Genomic DNA, 21423 nt, shown 5'->3' with positions numbered 1-21423 from the left:
GATATACTGAATAACTTTTTAAAAATCTGCAACATATTAGCCAATAAAAATAGTATATTACATGATGTCATTTGTGTACAACTATCTGAAAATCTATTGAAAAAATGTTAATTATATCTCTCTGTAATCACAAGGTTTTGTATAATTTTTAATTTCTTCTTGGCATTTTTCTGCATAAAGAATTTATAATAAATATATATCATTTTTATTACTCATTTATTTTAATAAATACTTATTGAGCACCTACTGTGCACCAGGTCCTATTAAAAATGTTAAAGACACAGTAGTAAAAACACACAAAAAGATCCTTGCCCTCATGGAGTTTACATTCTAGTTGGAAAGACGAATAATAATCAAAATATTAATAAATGTGAAATATACAGTATGTTATAAAAAGGACTGGAAAGAAAAGTTAAGCAGAAAGGGGGGTGAAAATATTGGGGGGGTAAAGTTTAGATGTGCTACTCATGAAAGACCTCACTGAGAAGGTGCCTCCTGAGTGAAGACCTAAGGGCAGCAAGGGCAGCCGGCAATGCCTGGGGAAGAGATGAGCAAACACAAAGGTTCTGAGACAGGGTCGCGCCTGTCAGGTTCAAGGGCAGCATGAAGCCAGTGAGCTAGAATGGAAAGAATAAGGGAGAGAATGGTAGCCAAACAGGTTAGGTGTGCCTTTTAGGTCACAGAAAACACTTTGTCTTTACCTTGAGTGAGAAGAGAAGTCATTGAAGAGCTCTGAGCTGAGGACTGAGATCATCTAATTTGGGTTTTAACAGAATCACTTGAGCTGCAGGGGGTACAGACAGAAGGAGGAAAACCACTGCAATGGACTGTGTTTATGTCCCACCAGAATTTGTCTGTTGAAGCCCTAATCCTCAGTGTGATGGTATTTGGAGGTGGGTTCTTTGGGAGGTGATTAGGTCATGAGGCTGGAGCCCTCATGAATAGGATTAGTGCCCTCATAGAAGAGGCACGAGAGATTTGATCTCTCTCCATGTGTGGATACAGCAAGAAGGCATTCATCTGCACACCAGGAAGAGCACCCTCATCCGGAACGGAATCAGCTGACACTTTGATCTTGGACTTTCCAACCTCCAGAACTGGGGAATGGAATAAATTTCTCTTGTTTAAGCCAGCCAGTCTGTGGTATTTTTGTTATAGCAGCCAAAACTGGCTAAGACAGAAATCGGTACCAGGAGTGGGTACCAAATTGGTACTAGTGGGCTGCTTGTATTAGTCCATTTCTGTTGCTTATAACAACAAAATGCACAGAACTGGGTAATTTGTAAGAAAACAGTATCTATTGCCCACAGTTTCAGAGGCTGGGAAGTCCAAAGTCCAGGGAACGCATCTGGTGAGGGTCTTCTTCGGTGGTGGCTTTACAGCACTGCAGGGTCTCACATGGCAGAAAATGGCAGAGCAGAGAGAGAGAGAGTTCCTCATGTACTTTCCTTTTAAAGCCCTCAGAACTATACCCCTGACCACGATTATTAATCCATTCACTATGGCATCATCCTACAGTCTAATCACCTCTTCAAAGCCCCACCTTTCAATTATTGTAATAGGATTTCTCCCCTCAACAGTTATAGCAGAGATTTAAGCTTCAACGAGGCTGGGGTGTGAGGGGCATACAATCTACAGCACTGCTGTAACAAACACCTAGGGCAATTACCTAGATGACAGACGATAGTGGCTTGGGCCAAGTTAGTGGCAATAAAGGTGACATTGGAAAGCAGTTGGAATTTAGATTTATTTTGAAGATAGATATGATGAGATTCACTGAAGAACATGGAGTGTGAAAGAGAAAGAGAAACAACAATGATATCAAGATTTTTGATCTGATCAACTCAAATAATGGAATTACCATGAAATGAAATGAAGAAAAGTGCAGGAAGATTTTGTGGGAACACCAGGAGCTCAGCTGTGGTCAATGCTGCTGACAGGTCAAGTAAGTAAGACTGACCATCCAGCCTGCACTGTACGCTCACTGTGACCTTAATAAGTGGTTTCAGGGGAACAGATTCAAGGGAGAGGGGAGAGGAGGGAAATCGGGGACCGTGAGTACATACTGCATTTCAGGAGTTTTGCTGTAAATGGAAGGAGAGAAAGAGGACAAGAGCTGGAAGTGTTGGGTTATTTTTTTTAAAGATGGAATAAGTAAAATAAATATCAAGTGTCTTATTAATAAAGATATTTAGGTCATATGTACAATTTTTAAATACATTTTGGAAACAACTAGTTCCCAATTTTGCATCAATAACCACCTCTTGTCAGAACTAAGTGCGGGAAACCCAGGTTTGATGAGTTCTCTACATAAAGTGGCAATAAAACCTAACGAGAAGCGCTTCGGGGGGTCTGGAGCAGCATGGCTTCTGGAGTATTTTTATAACTAGCTTCTGGATAAATGCCTCCTTCTGTGCACTACTCCACCACCTCAGAGTTAAGCCACTACTTAGAGGAACTCTTGCTAATTGTGTATATAAACACTTAGAGCCCTCGTGGACAGGGCATAAAAATGCTTAGGGTGATGCTATATTTGTTCAGACTCTAGATGACATGTATAAATGAGCTTGGGACAGTTATTCAAATACCCAAAGAAATTTGAGATCAATAATATTTTTTTTTCAAATTAAGATTTGGGGCCAAATCATACAAAATGCCAGTACATTCAGACATATATCCTGCTAAACATCCTGACCTAAATACTATCAGAAGGTAGTATTTTAACACTAGCTAAGCTGAGAAATGTATTGCAGTATCCTTACTGTAATTTTTCGTCTAGTTCTCCAACTTTCTTCTTTAATTCCTGGTTCTCCTTGATTGCAGTGTGGGCTGTGATTTCTGTTCTGATTTTAGAAGTGGAAAGTGCTGCTGATTCTTCTTCTAGCTCCTGAACTCTGTCTCTCAAAGAGGTGAGGAGAGACGATTTTCTGGCATTGTTTTCTTTGTAGCTCTCCATTTCAGCTTTCAACTCGTGACAGGAGACTTCTTTAGAAAGCATCTTGGATTGGAGGTCTCGAAGCTAACATGGAAAAGAAGTTTTAAAAGGGGGGGGAGGAAGGAAGTTTACAGTATAAGTTTGAAGTAACTTTAAGAAACCCAAAACCATAATTTAAATTTTCACTTATTTATGACTTAATGCAACTTTATTGTCTTTTTTTCATATTTTATCTGTGGTATCAAATGGGAAATTATGCCTAAATAATGGACTTCATATTCTGTCTTTTTCAAAACCAGTTGAGCAATGTCTTATGTTGACTTAGTCTCACTAAAGAGACATTTGTGGTGTATGTTGCAAAAAGCAATAAAATATTTTGCAATGGTAAACCATTTTCTAAATCCATATTGCTGCTATTGCTGCTGATACACAATATAACACTGAACCTACAAGCCACACTATTGTGATTTCACGACCATAACTGTTTCCCAAGGAAAAACAAGCTATTTAATATATTACTATATTTCCCCTACTTGCCTTCTGGACCCTCACTGTTGGTGATAAAGAAAAATAATATTCCAATTTCTGGGGAAAATATAGGAGAAAAGGAAAATCCTTACAGGATTTATACAAAGGAAACATTTTAACTTTTTTGAATTCTGTGACATCAAAATGCTGAACAATGTATGTGCCCTATTGCGTTAAGATGTCAGGTCTTCCCTATAAGAAAACTTTATAAATGCACATACTTTTTTGGAACTGTGAGTGTGCATGCATACATTTATTCTCACACTCACACACACACACACACACACGCACACACACATGATCAACTCAACTTGGCTGTGGGATTTGGCAGCCTTAATGAGAACTTACAGGCCCGTTTAGGACTCCTTGGGGCTGCCCAGCTATGAGCAGAATGAATTTAGAGAAACTCTCTCAGAATCTACACTACAGACCTGGGCTAGCCTAGAAGACAGATAGATCCCAATCATCTTCCTAGAATTTCCCCAGCCAATTAGAACTACCACAGGCAAGGGATTCAGAATTCCCTCCTAGAAGCTCCAGATTGTGAGCAATCCACATGGAAGGAAGATATTCTGAGAAATGCTGAAAGTTCTCCAAGGCCCAAGCAGCCTCAACCCAAAGGCCTCACATGCCCCCAGATGTCTCAAGGTTGTAGAGCTCCCCTGAGACCTAGAATCCAGCCCAAGCCACTTTATTTTGCAGCAAAGCAAACACATAACCTTTCAGAACCTCCAGGGGAGAGGCACACAATAAGAGTGAGTATAAACTTTGCCAGAAGAATTTAGTCTGTTCCTACTGTCCTACTTCTAATCACCTCTAAGCTCTGCTTCACTTTATAAGCTTAAAAGGCCCATTTCTGAGTGATAAAGATGCATAATCTTACCTCAGACTGAGCACATTCAAATTTGACCAAAGTTGCTGCAAGTTCACTTCGAGCATTTTCAGCCACATTTCGATAGTGGTTTAATTGCTCCCGAGTGAATGGGACTTCCAAAAGATGATTGTAAGTTTCCTGGTAGAGTTCCCCCAAAAGGCAAAATATAAAGAAGAGTGTTAAACAATCTTTTCTGTGCAGCTGCACAAAGCAAGATTAAAGACAGAGCATTCTTTGTATTCCAAATGTGTCAAAAATGCTACCCAGAGAAGTACTGTGTTCAGATCATTTCCTTCCTATTCTCAAAGTTCAAATGGAGGCAGGAGGCAGTCCAGGAGCAAACGATGTGCTACCCCAGGATGGTAGTGAGATCTGGCATTTAAGAATTGGCTTTTGCCACTTTGGAGACTTTCTTTGCACCCAACTCAAATGCTATTTGACATCTGCCCACAACCAAGAGAGCCAACAAAGAACTATCAGAAGAGAAGAAATGTTATATCCCATGTTTTATTGTCCTTCTGTTTCCGGACTACAAAGATGACCAGCTCATCTCTTGTCTGTTGAATGAAGTGTCTTGTTTGTTTATCAAAGAGATCGTATGATTTAAGCGAAAAAGGCTGCCCCTACATAATTATTCACTATGCCTTTTATTCTCAGTCTCATAACCTCTCTTGGGGTCATGAAGGTGAGTCACATGAATGCATGAGACTGAGTGGTGCATTGACAGCCCTGCCTATCTAGAAGGGAACAGCTCTCAGAACAACCTCACTGAGGTTGCCGTACAGATCCCAGTCTGGCCAAATCATTCCAATTTTTCAAGACAAGCCATATACCCAGACTTATTGAAGTAAAAATTTCTAGTTTTTGCAGCTTTACAACTGATTTAATGTTTAAAAAAGAAGCACACATGAGCCAAATAAACACACCTGCAGAGCAGATTTGGTGGGTTTGTCCTATGCAGCATAGTCTGTAACCTCTGGTCCTGTTTCTGTCCTACTCATGCCTTACACCTGCCTCTTTCAAGAGTGATTCCTTAGCTTGGACAGATATCTCTACCCACCTCTATGGAGTTTCTAGGGCCTGTGGTCTTTGTGAAAGACGTACAAGAAAGCCATTCATTTTTGAAGGAATATGAAAGACGTCACATAAAGGAGGATTTCCTGGAATATCTAAGTGGCCTCAGGGAACACACCAGTAAAACCCATTTATGACTGCCAGAGACTACTCAGCTGCCAGTGACTGCTGTTTGATATACTCACAAATGTGAAAATATCTTAAAGCCCTTAACTTTACAACAAGCGTTGTCATGACTAGTGTGTTTCAATCCACAAAATTCCAAACAAAACCTTCGGAGCACTTAGTAACTGCCAGTGTTTGCCAATCACAACACAACCAAGAAGATGGTAGATATGTACTCCTGGGGAGAAGGCATAAAAAGTTTAACTGAATCTCATTAGAGAACCACATCCTGTTCAGATTTATATTCAGAAAGGGCTTCTCCACCCTGACCACCACAGCCATATTTTCTAAATGAGGCCATGTGAGCATCTAGGTCACTTATGAGAGGTTTGAATTGTAGTATGTATGCTACACCATTTTGTAAAATTCATTAGGAAAATAAGTTCCCCAGTGGCCATGATTATTTTTTTCAATGACTAACATCTTTTTTTTAGGAAATGATGTAGTCATACCATTATTTTATATCTCCTTCTTATGGAAAAATATTGCTTCCATTGAATATAATATTAAGAGTCAGACAAGACAGTTCAGAGATGACCCTTCATTTTGAGAAATGTCTGTTAAGGTCTTTTCCCCATTCTTAAATCAGCTTACTTGGTTTTTTGCTGTTGAGTTGCTTAAGTTCCTTGTATGTTCTGCACTCCCATGTTTATTGCAGCACTATTCACAATAGCCAGGATATGGAATCAACCCAAAGGTTCAACAACAGATGAATGGATTTTTTTTAAAAGTGATATATATATATAAAATATGTGAGATATATATATATATATCACATAATAGAGTACTATTAAGCCATTAAAAAAATGAAATCCTGTTATTTGTTACAACATGGATGGACCTGGAAGACATCATGTTAAGTGAAATAAGCCAGACACAGAAAGATAAATAGTGCATGATCTCACTCATGTCTGAAATCTTAATATATATATATATATATATATCATAGAAGCAGAGAGTAGAACAGTGGTTACCAGAGACTGGGGAGGAGGAAGGCAGATGAGAGGATGGAAAGAGGTTGGTCAACGTGCACAAAGTTACAGTAGGATAGAAAACGTAAGTTCTGGTGTTCTGTTGCACAGTAGGGTGATGATGGTTAACAGGAAGGTATTGCACATTACCAAATAGCTAGAGGAAAGGCTTTTGAATGTTCTCATAAGTGCATGAAATGATGGATACACTAAATATCTTGATTTTGATCATTATACAACATATATCTATATCAAATCATCAAATTGTACCCCATAAATATGTGCAATTACAATGTGTCAGTTTTTTTAATTAATTAATTATTTTTAAAATGGTCCTTTGTTGTAGGAGGTTACAACCTCCTACAGGACCAAAACACTAGCATCTTCAAATGTTCATGTGTGAGAGAAACTATACATTAAGATATCATTACCTTGACACTGAAGCAGGGCCTACGTTAGGAGGACTCTTGATTACTGGTTTTAGAAGACAGTTACTAGGACTAAATCACCCTTCACAGTCCAGCAGACTGGAGGTTACTCAACCACTAATATTTATTGAAAGCCTATTCTGGGTCAGGTGCTGAGCTTACAGTCTAATAAGAGAAAGACCATTTATCAAACAACCACACTAATGATTGCATAATTACAAACTGAAATAAATTCGAGGAAAGAAAAAAAGCAGATGACAAAGGAAACTGATTTAAGATTAGGGAGGTGTAAGGAAGGAGTTCTCTAAAGATGTGACGATTAAGTGGGAATTAAATAGCCAAGAGGTATTGAAGCAGAAGCAGCATGCCTCATTCAAATAGCAAAAAGTCCGTGCAAGGGCCCTGTGGCAGGACTACATCCCGTGTGGGAACAAAAGCAGATGAATAGCAGCAGCAGGGCTTGAAAGACAGCTCTGAGCTCATTAATATAGTTTAGTATCTGGTAGGGCTTCTTTTTCAGAATATTGATGACTGGTCTTACTTGCTCATTTTACCATATGAAATGTAGAATCAGTTCATCAAATTCCAAAATATCCTATGGAAATTGTTATCAGGATTACGTTAATTGTATAAATAAACTTATGGTTCTTTTTTGTTGGTAACGTAAATGCGGTCTACATAATCCTGTATAGTAAATACGTACCTTGATACTTTTTTTGATATTTCTTATTGTTTGAAATATTTTTCAATTGATTCTCCTCGATTTTACACGGTAAACATTCAAATCGTTTGTAAATAAGGATAATTCCACCTCCTCCTTTCCAATCGTTAAGCCTCTATTTTTTTTTTCTTAACTAATTGTATTGGTTAATAGCCTCTCAACATTGTTAAACAGTAATAGCAATAATGGATGAACATTTGGTCTTGTTTCTACCTTTCATGACAATTTATTTGTATTTTCCCACTAAGCATAATGGTCAATTTTGAGATGAGGTAGATGCATTTTATTGTGTTAAGGAGGTAGCCATCTATATCTATTTTAAAAAGAGATTTTTTTAATCAAGAGTGAATTTTTATCAAATGTTTTTTGACCTCAATAAAGATAATGATTTTTCTCCCTTGATCTATTAATAGAGGACATCATGTTAATAACTTTTCTGTTTTCTAATATTTAATCTTGTTATAGGCAGAATAATGCCTTCCTCACCTGTAAATATGTTATGTTACATGGTGTATTCATTTCCTAGGAAACTTGGTGCAACAAACTTCCACAAAGTGAAACTTAGAACAACAGAAATTTATCCTCTCACGTTGTGAGAAAGAAATCCAAAATTAAGACGTCAGCAGGCATGTTCTCTGAACGCTCTTGGAAAGAATCTGTTCCACTCTCTTCTCTTAGCTAATGGTGCTGCCAGCAATCCTTGGCATTCCTTGGTTTACAGACTCATCACTCCATTCTCTACCTCCCTTGTCAAATAACATTCTCCCTTATGTCTCTGTCTCTGTGTCTCTTTTTTCTTTTTTTTATAAGGACGCCAGTAATGTTGGATCCATGCCCATGCAGTATGACCTCACCTTTGACCTAAGTTGTTTAAGTGCTTTGTTGTGGTGGTGGCTTTTTATTTTCTGCATTTGTTGCTGAGTTCTTTATTGCATTGTGCTCAGAGAATATTGTCTGCCTTTAGGGCTGATATTCCCTGATGCACATCAGTGTTGCTGACCAGTCTCTGTTCAGAATTGGGTCTATTTGGTATCCTTGCTGTACTAGTTGTTACATATTTGACCATCATCCTGGTCTGTATTATTTCTACTTCAAGGCATTTATTGAGGTTTTTGTAAATACTCAATTTTATGAATATCCCATGAGCACTTAAAAGAAGGTGTATTCTCTGTCTTTAGAGCTTGGAATTCAATATATATCAATTAGATCTACTTTATTAATTATTTAATTAGGCATTTCTATCCCGGCTTAATTTCTATCCTTTTACTCTATTGTGAATTGAGAGAACAGTTAAAGCCTCCTATTACTAATGTCATCGTGTGTCACCTTGTAGCACTTGTATTCTTGCTTTGCCAATGTTTATTCTATTTTACTTGGTGCAAAGTTACACCTGTGCTTAATCTCTTTTGCATGTGTCCCGTTTTGTTTGTTTTCTTCCTATTCTGTTTTAATTCTTTTTCTCCATTTCATTTTCCTTGCTCTCTTTCTTCTCTATGCCTGCCTGTCTCCATGGGTACCTTTGGTTTTGCTATTCTTTCTGTTATTTTTCCGTTGCTTTCTCCGTTTCTTTTCTGAGCTCTGCCAGATCATGCTTCATCTCCTCTTCTCTCTTTGCCATATCTTCCTTGAGGTCCTGCATCTCTGCTTTCTGAATGCGTTTCATGTAAGTGTTGGCTGTATTCAATTGTTTTCATTCATGATTAAATGTTTGGTCACAGTTTTTACTTGCTCCATAGCAAATTCTCTGGTAGATGTTTGATGGAGTTTGGATGTGTTGTCCCCTCCAAAACTCATGTGGAAATTTGATCCCCAATGTGGCAGTGTTGGAAACTCATTGAGTCATGGGGGTGGATCCCTCATGAATGGATTAATGTTCTCTCTGGGGGAAAAGGGGTAGTGAGTGAGTTCTAGCTCTATTAGTTCCCACGAGAGCTGGTTGTTTAAAAGACCCTGGCACCTCCTCTCTCTCTCTCTCTTGCTTCCTCTCGCCATGTTATCTGCTTGTACCCGCCAGCTGCCTGCCACTTTCCGCCACAAGTAGAAGCAGCCTGAGGCCCATGCCAGATGCAGCTGTCCCAGAATTGTAAGCCAAATAAACCTCTTTTCCTTATAAATTACCCAGTCTCAGGTATTCTGTTATAGCAACACAAAATGGACTAAAACAATGTTCTTCATCTGTCATACTTTCCCTATTCCTGTTCTCATTTGTTGTTGTTGTATCCTTAATTACCCACTAGGATCTGACTTTTACTAGACCAGCTATGTGGAAGAGGTTTGTGTGCATGCAGGGGTGGGAGAGTAGAGTCAGATTTCAGCCAAGCAGGAATTTCCTGAAGACACAGGGTTTTTGTGTTCAGTTTCATGGGACCTACATATCATTCCAGCCAATGGGGAGACACACCTGGGGGGTTATCACGATGCAGGCTCTCCACACGGCCCGCAGCTGCAGAGCTTGTTACACATCTGGCTGGCAGTGTGATTTTTATTTAACACTCCTTCTGCTACTTTTTGGAACTGATTAGGTGTAGAGAAACTCATACTGCCAGTCCACACACCTCCATCTTCTGTTTCAAACAAGAAAATTCAACTTCACTCCCCTGAGTTTGCCACTCACCTTTGAAAAACAGACTTTCCTAGGCCTTCCTGCTGGCGGCAGCTGTGGTGCTTCCCATGTGCTCTTCTGCTCAATGGCCCCCACCCACCTCCGCTTTGGGGAGGCCTTCCATTTATTCTGCATTTGGGGATTTCAGCCATCTCTTCGACATGTCAAAAATGACATTTGTTTCTCATTGTCTTTGTTGTTTGTGGCTCATTTTCAGGAATAGAAGGGAGAAATGCTAACTGATCCCACCATTTCCAAACTAGAAGTACCCACATAGACAATTTTTTAAACTTAATAAACTTTGGTGATGAATTAGGGTTCTCCAGAGATACAGAACCAATAGGATGTGTATACAAATACATGAGAGAAGATTTATTAGGGGTATTGGCTCACATGCTTGTGAAGGCTGAGAAGTCTCATGGGAGGCCATCTGCAAACTGGATGCTGGTGGTATGGCTCAGTCCAAGTCTGGAAGCCTCAGACCAGGGAAGCCCACGGTGAGATTCTCAGTCCAAGGCCAAAGGCCTGAGAGCCCAGCAGTGCTGCTGGTGTAAGTCCTGGAACCCAAAGGCTGAAGAGTGTCAAATTCTGACATCCAAGGACAGGAGAGAAGATCCAGCACATAGAGCAAGAGATTCACCTTTTCCTCTGTTTTTGTGCTCTCTGGGCTTCCCGGTGGATTGGATGGTGCCTGCCCATATTGCAAGCAAGGTTTCCCACACAGTCCACTGAGCCTCTCATGTTAATCTCTTCTGGAAACACTTTCATAGACACACCCAAAAATAATGCTTTACCAGGTTTCTAGGTATTCCTTAATCTAGTCAAGTTGGCACCTAAAATTAACCATCACAGGTGGCTTAGAGGCATTGTATATTTTTTAAACTAAAAAGCCCTTTTAAAAATTCTCATTCTGAAAAATATCTAAAACCATGTGATACTCATGCAGGAAATTAACAGAGAAACCAATAGAAAGCTTAGGAACAGTTTTTATTTTCTTATCCTCAGAAAAACTTAGTATATAAAAAAAGAGGCATCACAAATAGTGGAGAAAAAAATTTTGGTCCATTAATAGTGAAGTTAATTACTAATAAAAAAAGAAAGGTGAGAGTTGTACTACACATTATAAACCAAAATAAATTTAAATCAGACTTAAAGCACTGAATATAAAAAAAGTCATAGATAGTACTATAAATTAATATTTATCTTATTAAGAGAAGGACTTAGTCTTAGTCTGTTCAGGATGCTGCAACAAAATACCATAAACTTGGTGGCTTATAAACAACAGAAATTTTTTGCAAATGCTTTAATAGCTGATAAAATTTTATACTTTTAAAATTAATATATTGTACTTGCACAAAATAGTTTTAAATTATATTTTAAAGAGCTCCCCCTCAAAAACAATTTTTGTTTCTCACTGTTCTGGGGATTGGGAAGTCCAAGATCAAGGTGCTGACAGATTCGGCATCTGGTGAGGTCATTCTTCCTGATAGAAGGCACCATTTCACTGTGTCCTCAGATAGTAGAGGAGGCAAGGGAGCTTTTATAAGGAGCTTAATTCCACTCACGAGGGCTCCACCCTCATGACCTAATCATCTCCCAAAGGTCCCACCTCCTAATACAGTCACCTTGAGGGTCAGGATTTCAGCATATGAATTTGGGGGGGATACAAACATTCAGACCATTGCAGACTTTCTAAGTATAAAAGCAATGGAAGAACATCAAAGAAGAAAAAGCAGATGACAACAAAATTTTAAAACTTCTATACATCAAATATATGTAAATAGAATTTAAAATGAAAGAATGAATTAGAACAATATTTTCAAAAATAATACAGAGTCAAAACCTTAATGTGCAAAGAGACTACTCAAGCTCATAAGAAAACAGTGACCTAAGAGAAGAATTCTACAGAACAACTAACAATTATTGGAAAGACTATGAATGACTGATAAAATGAGAAATGCCCATCTAACTGGTCATCAATTAAATACAAATTATAATATCAATGAGATATTATTTTTGATCTTTAAAACTAGTAACATTTTAAATATACTTAAGTACATTAAGAGATCGTTCTGTGAGAAAAACATGCTAACAAGTGCACTGCTTGAAGAAAGATAAACTGGTACAAAATTTCCAAAAAGGAATTTGGCAATATGTATTAATGGACGTTAAAAATTAGTGCTATTTGTCCCAGTGAGTTTTCTTCTTATAAACTTGTCAAAAGAAAGGGAACCCACAGATTAAACACAAAGATATTCAGAAAGGCAATCCATAGCAAGATTTTCAAAAAATCTGCAATGGCAAAAATTTCAAAACAACAAGAGTTCAAAAACAGAAGAATGTCAACAGGAAGAAAAAAGAAGAAAAGTAAAATACATTCACACAATAAAACCATATTCAGTCATTTAAAATTACATTTTTGGAGAATCTTTAATGACATGGGAAAATACAATACGATTTTTAGTGAAAAAGACAAAATACGAGATGGTACATACCTTTTAATCCCACTGTGTAAAAAAATCTGTAGATTGAAAGACCAAAAAAATTGTTTCATATGCATCAAAGGGTTAGAGCCTAGAATGCTTTTTAAAGATCTACAAATGAATAAGAAAATCACAAACAGCCCAATAGAAATAAATATATATATGTAAAGAGAAAAACAAAAACATGAAAAGATGCTCAACCTCCTTGATAATCATGGAAATACAAATTAAAACAAAGACATGCCATTTTTTATACCTCAGATTGGAAAACTAAGAGGTTTGATAATAGCAAGTGTTAGCAAAGTATAAGAAAATGTTTATTTTCATATGTAGCTGCCAGGAGTATAAAATGGCTAAACACTTTGGATAGCCTACCAATTAGGTGTTATCCATTAAAAATTTAAACGTAAATACCCTCTGACCCAACGTAAATACCACACACGTGCATAAAGATGTGTATAGGATATTCATTATGCTGTTATTTGTAATAGCAACAAAAGAGGGAAGGTGTTGAAACAAGGTAAATTCCTGTTGATGGGGCAATTACTAAATACAGGCATTTCCGTACTGTAGAATCCTATGCAACAGGTAGTATGAGATAGATCTGCACGGTTGGGCATAACGATATCCCCAGACTATATCACTGAACAATAAGATGGTGTAGATCCATTGTTTGACATGCTTTTCCATAAAACACGTACAGGAGGAAAAGTACTATGTGTTTTCTACAAATATATAGAGAGATAAAAAAGAGAAAAAAGGTCTGACAGAACACACATCACCTGACAGCAGTACTTACCTCTCGGGGTGACACTAGAAGTAGGGCTGGAGGTCGGGGGACAGGGGACAATGATTTAACTTTTTCAAGAAGGATTATTTGTACAATTAAATATAATTTTAAGAAAACAAAAATAGTGGGGGAAAAATGTTAAGTGTAGTTATCTTTTGGTTATAAAATAGATTTTATTTTCTTCTTTATTATGTTTACAAATCCCTTATAATGACTGTGTATTACTTTCATAAGCAGAATAAACATCCCTCTTAAAATTAAAAAAATAATAATAATTATCCCCCACCCTGCCATGCCATGTCTTTATGAAGAGCATAGCAAAAGAAAACAACTGTAGATAGCATAGACTGGACCACATGCGAGAGCTGACATTTCAGGGGGTTTGTTCTCTTAATTAAGCCTTCCTGCAATTGGTAAAAAAAATTTTTAATTCTTCAACTTTCACCTAAGTATTAAACAATCTTGGTTTTAAAATAATTTTTTTACTCTATTCAAAATGGCAAGATTAAACACCCATCCATTTGTCCTCACATGGGGACAATCTAAGTCATTAGGTACCTCTCAGCTAACCCATGAAGCAATTTTATATTAATTTTAGAGAGCCAACCACATATGATTTGATTCTGCTCCTGATATTATCATGGTAATGACTGAAATTGCTTCACAGGGTGGCTCATAGTCTCTTCAGGAAAAAGGATGGTTTCAAAGCTCACCGGCATAAAGCAAGGACAAGCTCATTCAGAATTTAGTACACGATGGGCCCAATTATCTGACCTGGGGACAATGTCTTGGGCCAGTCTTGCTACTATGGTATTGACTTGTCCTATAATACCACGAACAAAAAAATAAGAAGAAAATCACTGCCTACCTCTGACACACAAAAGCTCCTAAATCCATTCCATGCCCATCTTTCCACCCCATAACCTTTGTTCCAGCATTATTCGATACTGCGGGGCACCCTTACATTACCGCAGCCTCTTCCATTGTGGAATGTTCCCTTTATCTGCTTACCTGCCTTCCTCTGTCTCTCTCCGCCTTCCACCGCCCCCACCTCAAGCTTCCAGTGCTGCCTTTTCCAGAGCAATCTTTTCTAAGAAGCTCTCCTCTCTTCTCCGGCTCCTCCCCACCAAGCAAAGTTTCTTCCCTAATTTACAGTCCATAAATGAAGTTTTGCAAGTTGCACTTCTCCATCCTAACCATTCCTCCAGCCAATTGTTGACTGTTCATCAGTTTGTCACCCCACGGGCAAGGACTTTTCTGACCTCTTGCTTTTCTTTCCTCTTCTATCTGCACTTGGTTTCTGGGCCTCACTAGTAGTGCCTGCAGGGCACACTGTGGTAGGTGTGGGGTCCAGGAAATAAATTTGAGCATCTACATCTTAGCAGTTGTGGGAAAAGTTTTTGGAAGAAGACATTTCTGCATAAAACCAAATACTTTGAAACAGCTGATCATATTATTTTTCCATTATTTTCCCATCCGTCTTTTCTTAGGCATCACTCTTATTCACTTAAACACCCTTCTAATTCAATATCCCTATTAAAAAGAATGCAATATTCCAAAATGTTCTTAATATTATTGTTTTACTAAAAGAAACTGAATTTTCTTTTCATTTGGTGAACAGGGGCTACAGTTAGAAGAACTTAGGTGCCAAAACCTTTTGGGGGGCTTGGGTTAAACATTAGTCCTGATGCAATTCTTAAATAAAAATTAAAAAACTAAAAACCATCACAAGGGCCGGCCCTTGGCTCACTCGGGAGAGTGTGGTGCTGATAACACCAAGGCCACGGGTTCGGGTCCCTATATAGGGATGGCCAGTCAGCTCACTGGGTGAGCGTGGTGCTGACAACACCAAGTCAAGAGTTAAGATCCCCTTACCGGTCATCTTTTTAAAAAAATAATAAAATAAATAAATAAATAAAAATCATCACAACTAACATGTACTGAGCCAGGAACTGTTCTCGTTCACTCTTTACAACAACCCCATGAGTAGGGGCTGTTTTCATCCCCTCACCTCAAAATGAGTCAACTTAAAAAGGAAATCATATTGCCAGATGGCAAACAACTAGTAGGAGACCTGGAAATAATGATTGCTTTTCTGTATATTTTATAAATAAGTTTAAAGTATGTTTCATGAATGGGCATGTAAAATGTCCCAGCCACCGCAGGGGCACCTTGGCATGTACCCTATGACCCACAGTCCTACTTCTAATTCTGCATGACTGTTCATAGTCTGTAGTGTCTTCCAGTGGAGGAATTAGAACACTATGGCACATCCACAATGTGGGAATGGGGAAAGCAATTAAAAGAACCAGACTAAATCTGTTAGAAGCAACATAGACAGATTTCAAAAACATCCTGTTTTTAAAACAAACTAGAGAAAAAAACTAACAGTGTGATATCATTAATGTTTTAAAAGTACATGCTAAACACAATAATACGTTTTCTATAGGTACAGGTATAAATGCAAAAAGTATTTTTTAATGGTCTGAAGGATGCTCAGCAAACAAAATTACTCCCTCTGGAGAATGGGTAAAGAGGATCAAGATTAGAGGTGGTTGTCAAAGGTAACTCCCCCTACAAGCTTCTTCACTTGTAATATTCTAATTCTCAAAAGAAAGTGACTATAATTTTAAAATTGAAATTAATTTGTTAAGTAAGTAAAAGACAACTAAAATTATGTTTGAAGAGTCTAACTCACTAGGTTCTCAATTTCACGTCCTAATAATCTTCCTGCACTACAGACTTCAGGAAACTGAATACTATGCTTGTGAATTTCTTATTGGCTGTGGAGACAACAGGAAACCCTGAACTTAAACCCCAGCGTGCACAAAGAAGCAGAAAGGAAAATCACTGAGTTCCAGCGATTCTTGGAATGCATTTGTTGTGCGAGGACAGCGTTTTGACTACATTTGGGACAGGAAATTCACTGTAAAAATAAGTGGAATACAAATAATCTCTTAGCCAAAATATTTAGAGTCTTCAAGGATTAAAAAAAGAATTCAATGATTTTAACATTTTTATTAACTGCAAAAAGATCTTCAGCTAGCAAAGGACATACCACATAGAAAAATGATCTAAATAAACTTGCTAAATCCCTGCTTTCTCTTCCAAGGTGGCTCTTACCTCTGCCCAAAGAAAACGCAATAAAAATGATGCTGCTTGATCGTTTCTAGCAGCCATTTCTTCTGTTAGAAAGAATCTATAACATCCCAGCATACACAACCTCCCAACAGCAACAAAGCCTCCACAGTGGCCCATTTTGTACAAAAGGGAGAAGAAGGTAAAAAAAAAACATTAGCAATATGTAATCTCTCCTTGTTTCACTTTAGAAAGAAATCAAAATTTTTAACCTTCCTCTAAGAATCCTTGCAAGGAGGTAAAGAAAGACCCACAATTAAGTTTTTAGAATTATTTTTTTCACTATTTTGCTCCCAGAATCAATCGGATTAAAGGCAGATTTCAAACCTTACACTGTAGTGCTTAGCAACTCTCATTACTTATCATGAAGATCGTAAGAATATTCTCAACACACTGTTTAGGACAGATGTGAGTAGACTGCTGTTTAGGAACCCCATCCTTTTGAAAGACTAAAACCCATCATCTCCTTTATATCCAGAGCTCACCCTCTCTCAAAAAAAAAAAAAAGAGAGAGAGAGTAGAAGGAGGCAGCTGGGAGATCTAAGAAGGAATCAGAGGCCAATGAAGAAAATCAACTAATGGATGGTGTGTCCACCCTAACAGAAATCCTCCCACTCTTCCAGTATTTACAGCTTGAAAGTCTTCCCAAGCCATTTTTCTCCTGCCCAGTTTTCTGTAGAGCTTGGGCATTCAGCGCTCCCCCTGGCCACGCTGCCATCTTTCAGCTCTCCTCTCACAACATCTGCTTGTCCCTCACAGCTCCTAGCACAGGGTAAGGAATACATTCTATGTGACTAAGTTTTCAATGTCTCCCCCCTCAAAAGACTGGGATGTTCACTAAGTCACACGTAGCACCGATTCAGGACCTCAGCATGTAAACGCTCAGTAATTCTTTGTAGAATGAAGTGGATGAACGTTTGCTCTTGGTTCTAATAGTCTAGTGCTCCCGTGTGAGTCACTCCACAGTCTCATCCCAGTCTCCTCTGCTCAAATGCCATCAGCCCCCGGAGCTGGCTGATTCCCGTTGAGCCCCAGACTTCAGAGATGGGCCGGTGTGGGAAGCCCACAGATTCTGCCACCATAAGGAAATAGTCTGCTGTACTCCATCTGAGCCTGCCCCTCTCCAGATGCATTAACAAATCAAAAAACACAGATCTATCACAAAACTCGCAGCTCTGACAGGAGAAAGGCTGTCTTCTTTTTTCTCCGTGGGTGTTCTGGACAATCTTCATGGCAGGACCATAAACTGAACACAAGTCCCCACCCTGCTAGTGTTTCCTGTAATGTTTGCTGTTTGCAAAAGGCCTAGATTTTAGATAATGACTTTAACTTCCATCCAAAGCTTCAGGTCTATCTCTAATCCAATGCCAAAACAAGAAAAAAATTAAAAAGGAAGGAAGCAAATGGCAGTAAAGAAAAATTAAAGGAGGGGACATAAGAGGAAGCAAGTAAGTGTCACAGGTGTGCTGTAAGTGCTGTGCCCTTGCTAGAGGTGGGCCACATTTGACTTGGCTCTTCCAAGCAGACAAACATGAGTCATGCAATTCACTAGAAACCACGAGGTAAAGCAAACAAGTTGCTCAGCAACAGAACTGCGAGAAATCATGACAAATGTCAAACCCTGGAAAACAATCCCATGGTGCAATGCCAAGCCCTTGTTTAGTAAAAGCACTTCTGTAACAGAGTCAAACAATGTTGTCCAAGCAGACATCTCTCTCAGGTTCTGGCTTTCCAAGGATAATTTTGAAACTAGAACACAAGGTGAATGAAATGCATATTCTTCAGCCAATCCTCTGTCATGTCACTTGACTACGTTAACTTACTTCATATCAGAAACAATTTCCAGACCACCTGTCCAGGTGTGAGGAAAGCATTCCTTGTCACTTCAATCCAGCTTCCTGCTGAGCCCACTGAAATACGTCGTGCCAGGTGAGTGCAGAGGCCTCATGTGTCTAACCCCAACTCACCAAGCTCTCAAGAGTCTTACAGTCCAAGCCATAAAGATTTTAAGGCCTTTCAACACTGGGATTAACAATGGCTCTGCCAAAGCTGCATCCGGACATAAAAGTTCACTGATGGGATAGGGCTCTGAGCTGTTCTCCCTTCCTTCAGTCGCACTGTGTGCTGATCTAAACTTCTCGCTGCCACAGAGCAGTCATTGTGAAACGCAGACCTCATCGATCCTTTCCCAACGACAAAAGCTGCCCACGGGAGACAAGGGAAGAATGAACTCCTGAAAGTATGCAAATCTCTTCTCAATCAGCCAAAATCCGCATTTCCAGCATTTCCGCCACAGTGCCCAACATCTAGCCTAAGCTCTCCTCGCATGAAAAAAATGCATCCAGACGTGCCACGCAACTTTCATGACCGTCTCATGCTCAGGTGCGTTCCTCTTGCTCCCACGCTCCTCCTCCACTTGACAGAAGTCTGGGTTCAGGAGCTGGAATCAGCTTGGCTGTGAGGCCTTCCCAGGACACCAGGGCAAGATTTCTTTTTTATTCCAAATACCACCCCTGCCCTCTTCCTCATCTTGTTTTATTTATCTTGGTTAATATTTTGCTGATTCTCTAATCAATGAAAAAAAAATAAGTGCCACTCACGTTCCTATCAGTCAGAGACACCTCTGCTATATTTTGGTGCCTTTCTTTATAGTATTTTTCCTACACATATGTATATCATGTGCTTTTTTAAAAAACATAACTGGGGTCCTACCATAACCACAACTTTATATCCTGTCTTCTTCACTTAATATTTTCGCAAGTATTCTTTTAAAATGTTAACATCTGCGGAATATTCCATCACAAAGCTCTCCTTTAATTTGACCTCCCTCCCTCCCTCCATCGGACACTTCATTCTCTTTCTAGTTTATCACTATTACAAATCTATTAGAATTTCCAATAATTTCCTTAGGATAAATTCATGCAAGAGAAACTGGGTCAATGGGAATAAAAATGTTAAGGGTTTCGGTACATGTTGCACATAAAGTAGCACTGATTTGTACTCCCACCAATAATTCATTTTAAGTTTCATGGTGTTAGGGGTCACTGCTTCATCAGCCCCTTCTCAGTATTTCTACACCTCCTTGAAGATACCTGTATTATAATATTCATCACATGAATAATAACAGTAATAACATTACTTATCATTTTTAAGGGCTTGATATATACAGACACAACATAAGCACTTTATTAACATTATTATATGCAATCCTTACAATGATTATTACAAAGAATGAGGACCTCAGGCTTGCCCAGTGACCCATGGGTGGTGAGTGGCAGAACATGAATTCAAACCCACAAGTCCATCTGATCTTCACACCTATGCTTTTATCCTGAGGTCTGCAAATGTTTTTACTTGTGGGATGGTTAATTTTAGGTGTCAACTTGACTAGATTAAGGAACACCTAGAAACCTGGTAAAGCTTTATTTTTGGATGTGTCTATGACTGTGTTTCCAGAGGAAAGTAGCATGTGAGCCTGAGTAGACTGGGTGGGAAAGATCTGCCCTCAACAGGGGCAAGAACCATCCAGTCCAGTGGGGTCCCAAAGAGAAACAGAGGAAAGGAGACATCTCTCTTTCTATGCACTGGAGCTGGCACACACTCTTCTCTCCTGCCTGTGGACATCAGAGCTCAAAACTCTTCAGCCTTTGGGTTCCAGGACTAATCCCAGTGGCATCTTGGGGCTCTCCAGCCTTTGGCCTCAGACTGAGAATCACACCATCAGCTTCCCTGGTTGAGGCCTTTGTGGGTTTTTTTGAAGTATTTTTTGAAAGCTTTTTGAATATTTTTGTTTATTTTATTTTTTAAACTTTTTTATTGTAACAGAGTTGATTGTAAATATCTGCAAGGTACAGAGTTGAATATCAATACTTGTGTGCAATACATGATGCTCAAATCAGGATAATTAGTATATTCAACATTATACAATGTAATCATTTTTTGTGGCCCTTTACTAATTCCTCCTTTACTCCCCACCTCTTTGCACCTCTGGTAACCTCATTTCTGTTCTCTCTTTTTGAAAGTTCAATATATTATTGTGATTGTTTTATCTTTCTTCCTTTTTTTTTTTTTGTTTTGTTTTGTTTATTTTCTAGTTCCCACTTATGAGCGAGGACATGCAGTATTTCTCCTTCTGTGCCTGGCTTAGTTCACTTAACATGACTTTCTGTAAGATCATCCACGTTGCTGCTAATGGCAGTATTTCATTCTTTTTATGGCAGAGTAGTATTCCACTGTGTACATATACCACATTTTCCTTATCCAGTCATCTGATGATGGACATTTAGGTTGCTTCCAACTCTTGGCTATTGTAAATAGAGCTGCAATAAACATGGGGGTGCAGGTATCCCTTCAACATGATGATTTCCATTCCTTAGGGTATACGCCCAGCAGCAGAACTGCTGGATCATATGGCAGTTCTATCAGTAGTTGTTTGAGGAAACTCCATACCATTTTCCATAATGGCTGCACCAATTTACAGTCCCACCAGCAGTGTAGGAGGGCTTGCCTTTCTCCACATCCTCACCAGCATTTGTTATTCTCTGTCTTTTTGATAATAACCAGTCTAACTGGGGTGAGATGACATCTCGATGTGGTTTTGATTTGCATCTTCCTGATGCTGAGTGATGTTGAGCATTTTTTCATGTGTCTGTCGGCCATTCATATATTTTCCTTTGAGAAGTGCCTATTCAGCTCCTTTGCCCATTTTTTACTT

General features: G+C 38.8%; 1 protein-coding gene across 1 annotated transcript in view; it reads right to left on the bottom strand.

Moving 5' to 3' along the window:
• CCDC170 (coiled-coil domain containing 170) overlaps window positions 1-21423 on the bottom strand; it is a 76859-nt gene that overhangs the window by 46540 nt on the left and 8896 nt on the right. Inside the window, exons 2-3 of the mRNA XM_063098374.1 lie at window positions 4347-4475; window positions 2763-3019 (exon numbers count right to left, since the gene is read on the bottom strand). Coding sequence (XP_062954444.1) covers window positions 2763-3019; window positions 4347-4475 — 386 coding nt within the window. The remainder of the gene's footprint in view (window positions 1-2762; window positions 3020-4346; window positions 4476-21423) is intronic.

The sequence above is a fragment of the Cynocephalus volans genome, chromosome 5 (assembly GCF_027409185.1).
Source record: "Cynocephalus volans isolate mCynVol1 chromosome 5, mCynVol1.pri, whole genome shotgun sequence".
Taxonomy (NCBI): Eukaryota; Metazoa; Chordata; class Mammalia; order Dermoptera; family Cynocephalidae; genus Cynocephalus; species Cynocephalus volans.
Note: the sequence above shows the minus strand (reverse complement) of the source record. Positions and strands in the feature narration are given on the sequence as shown.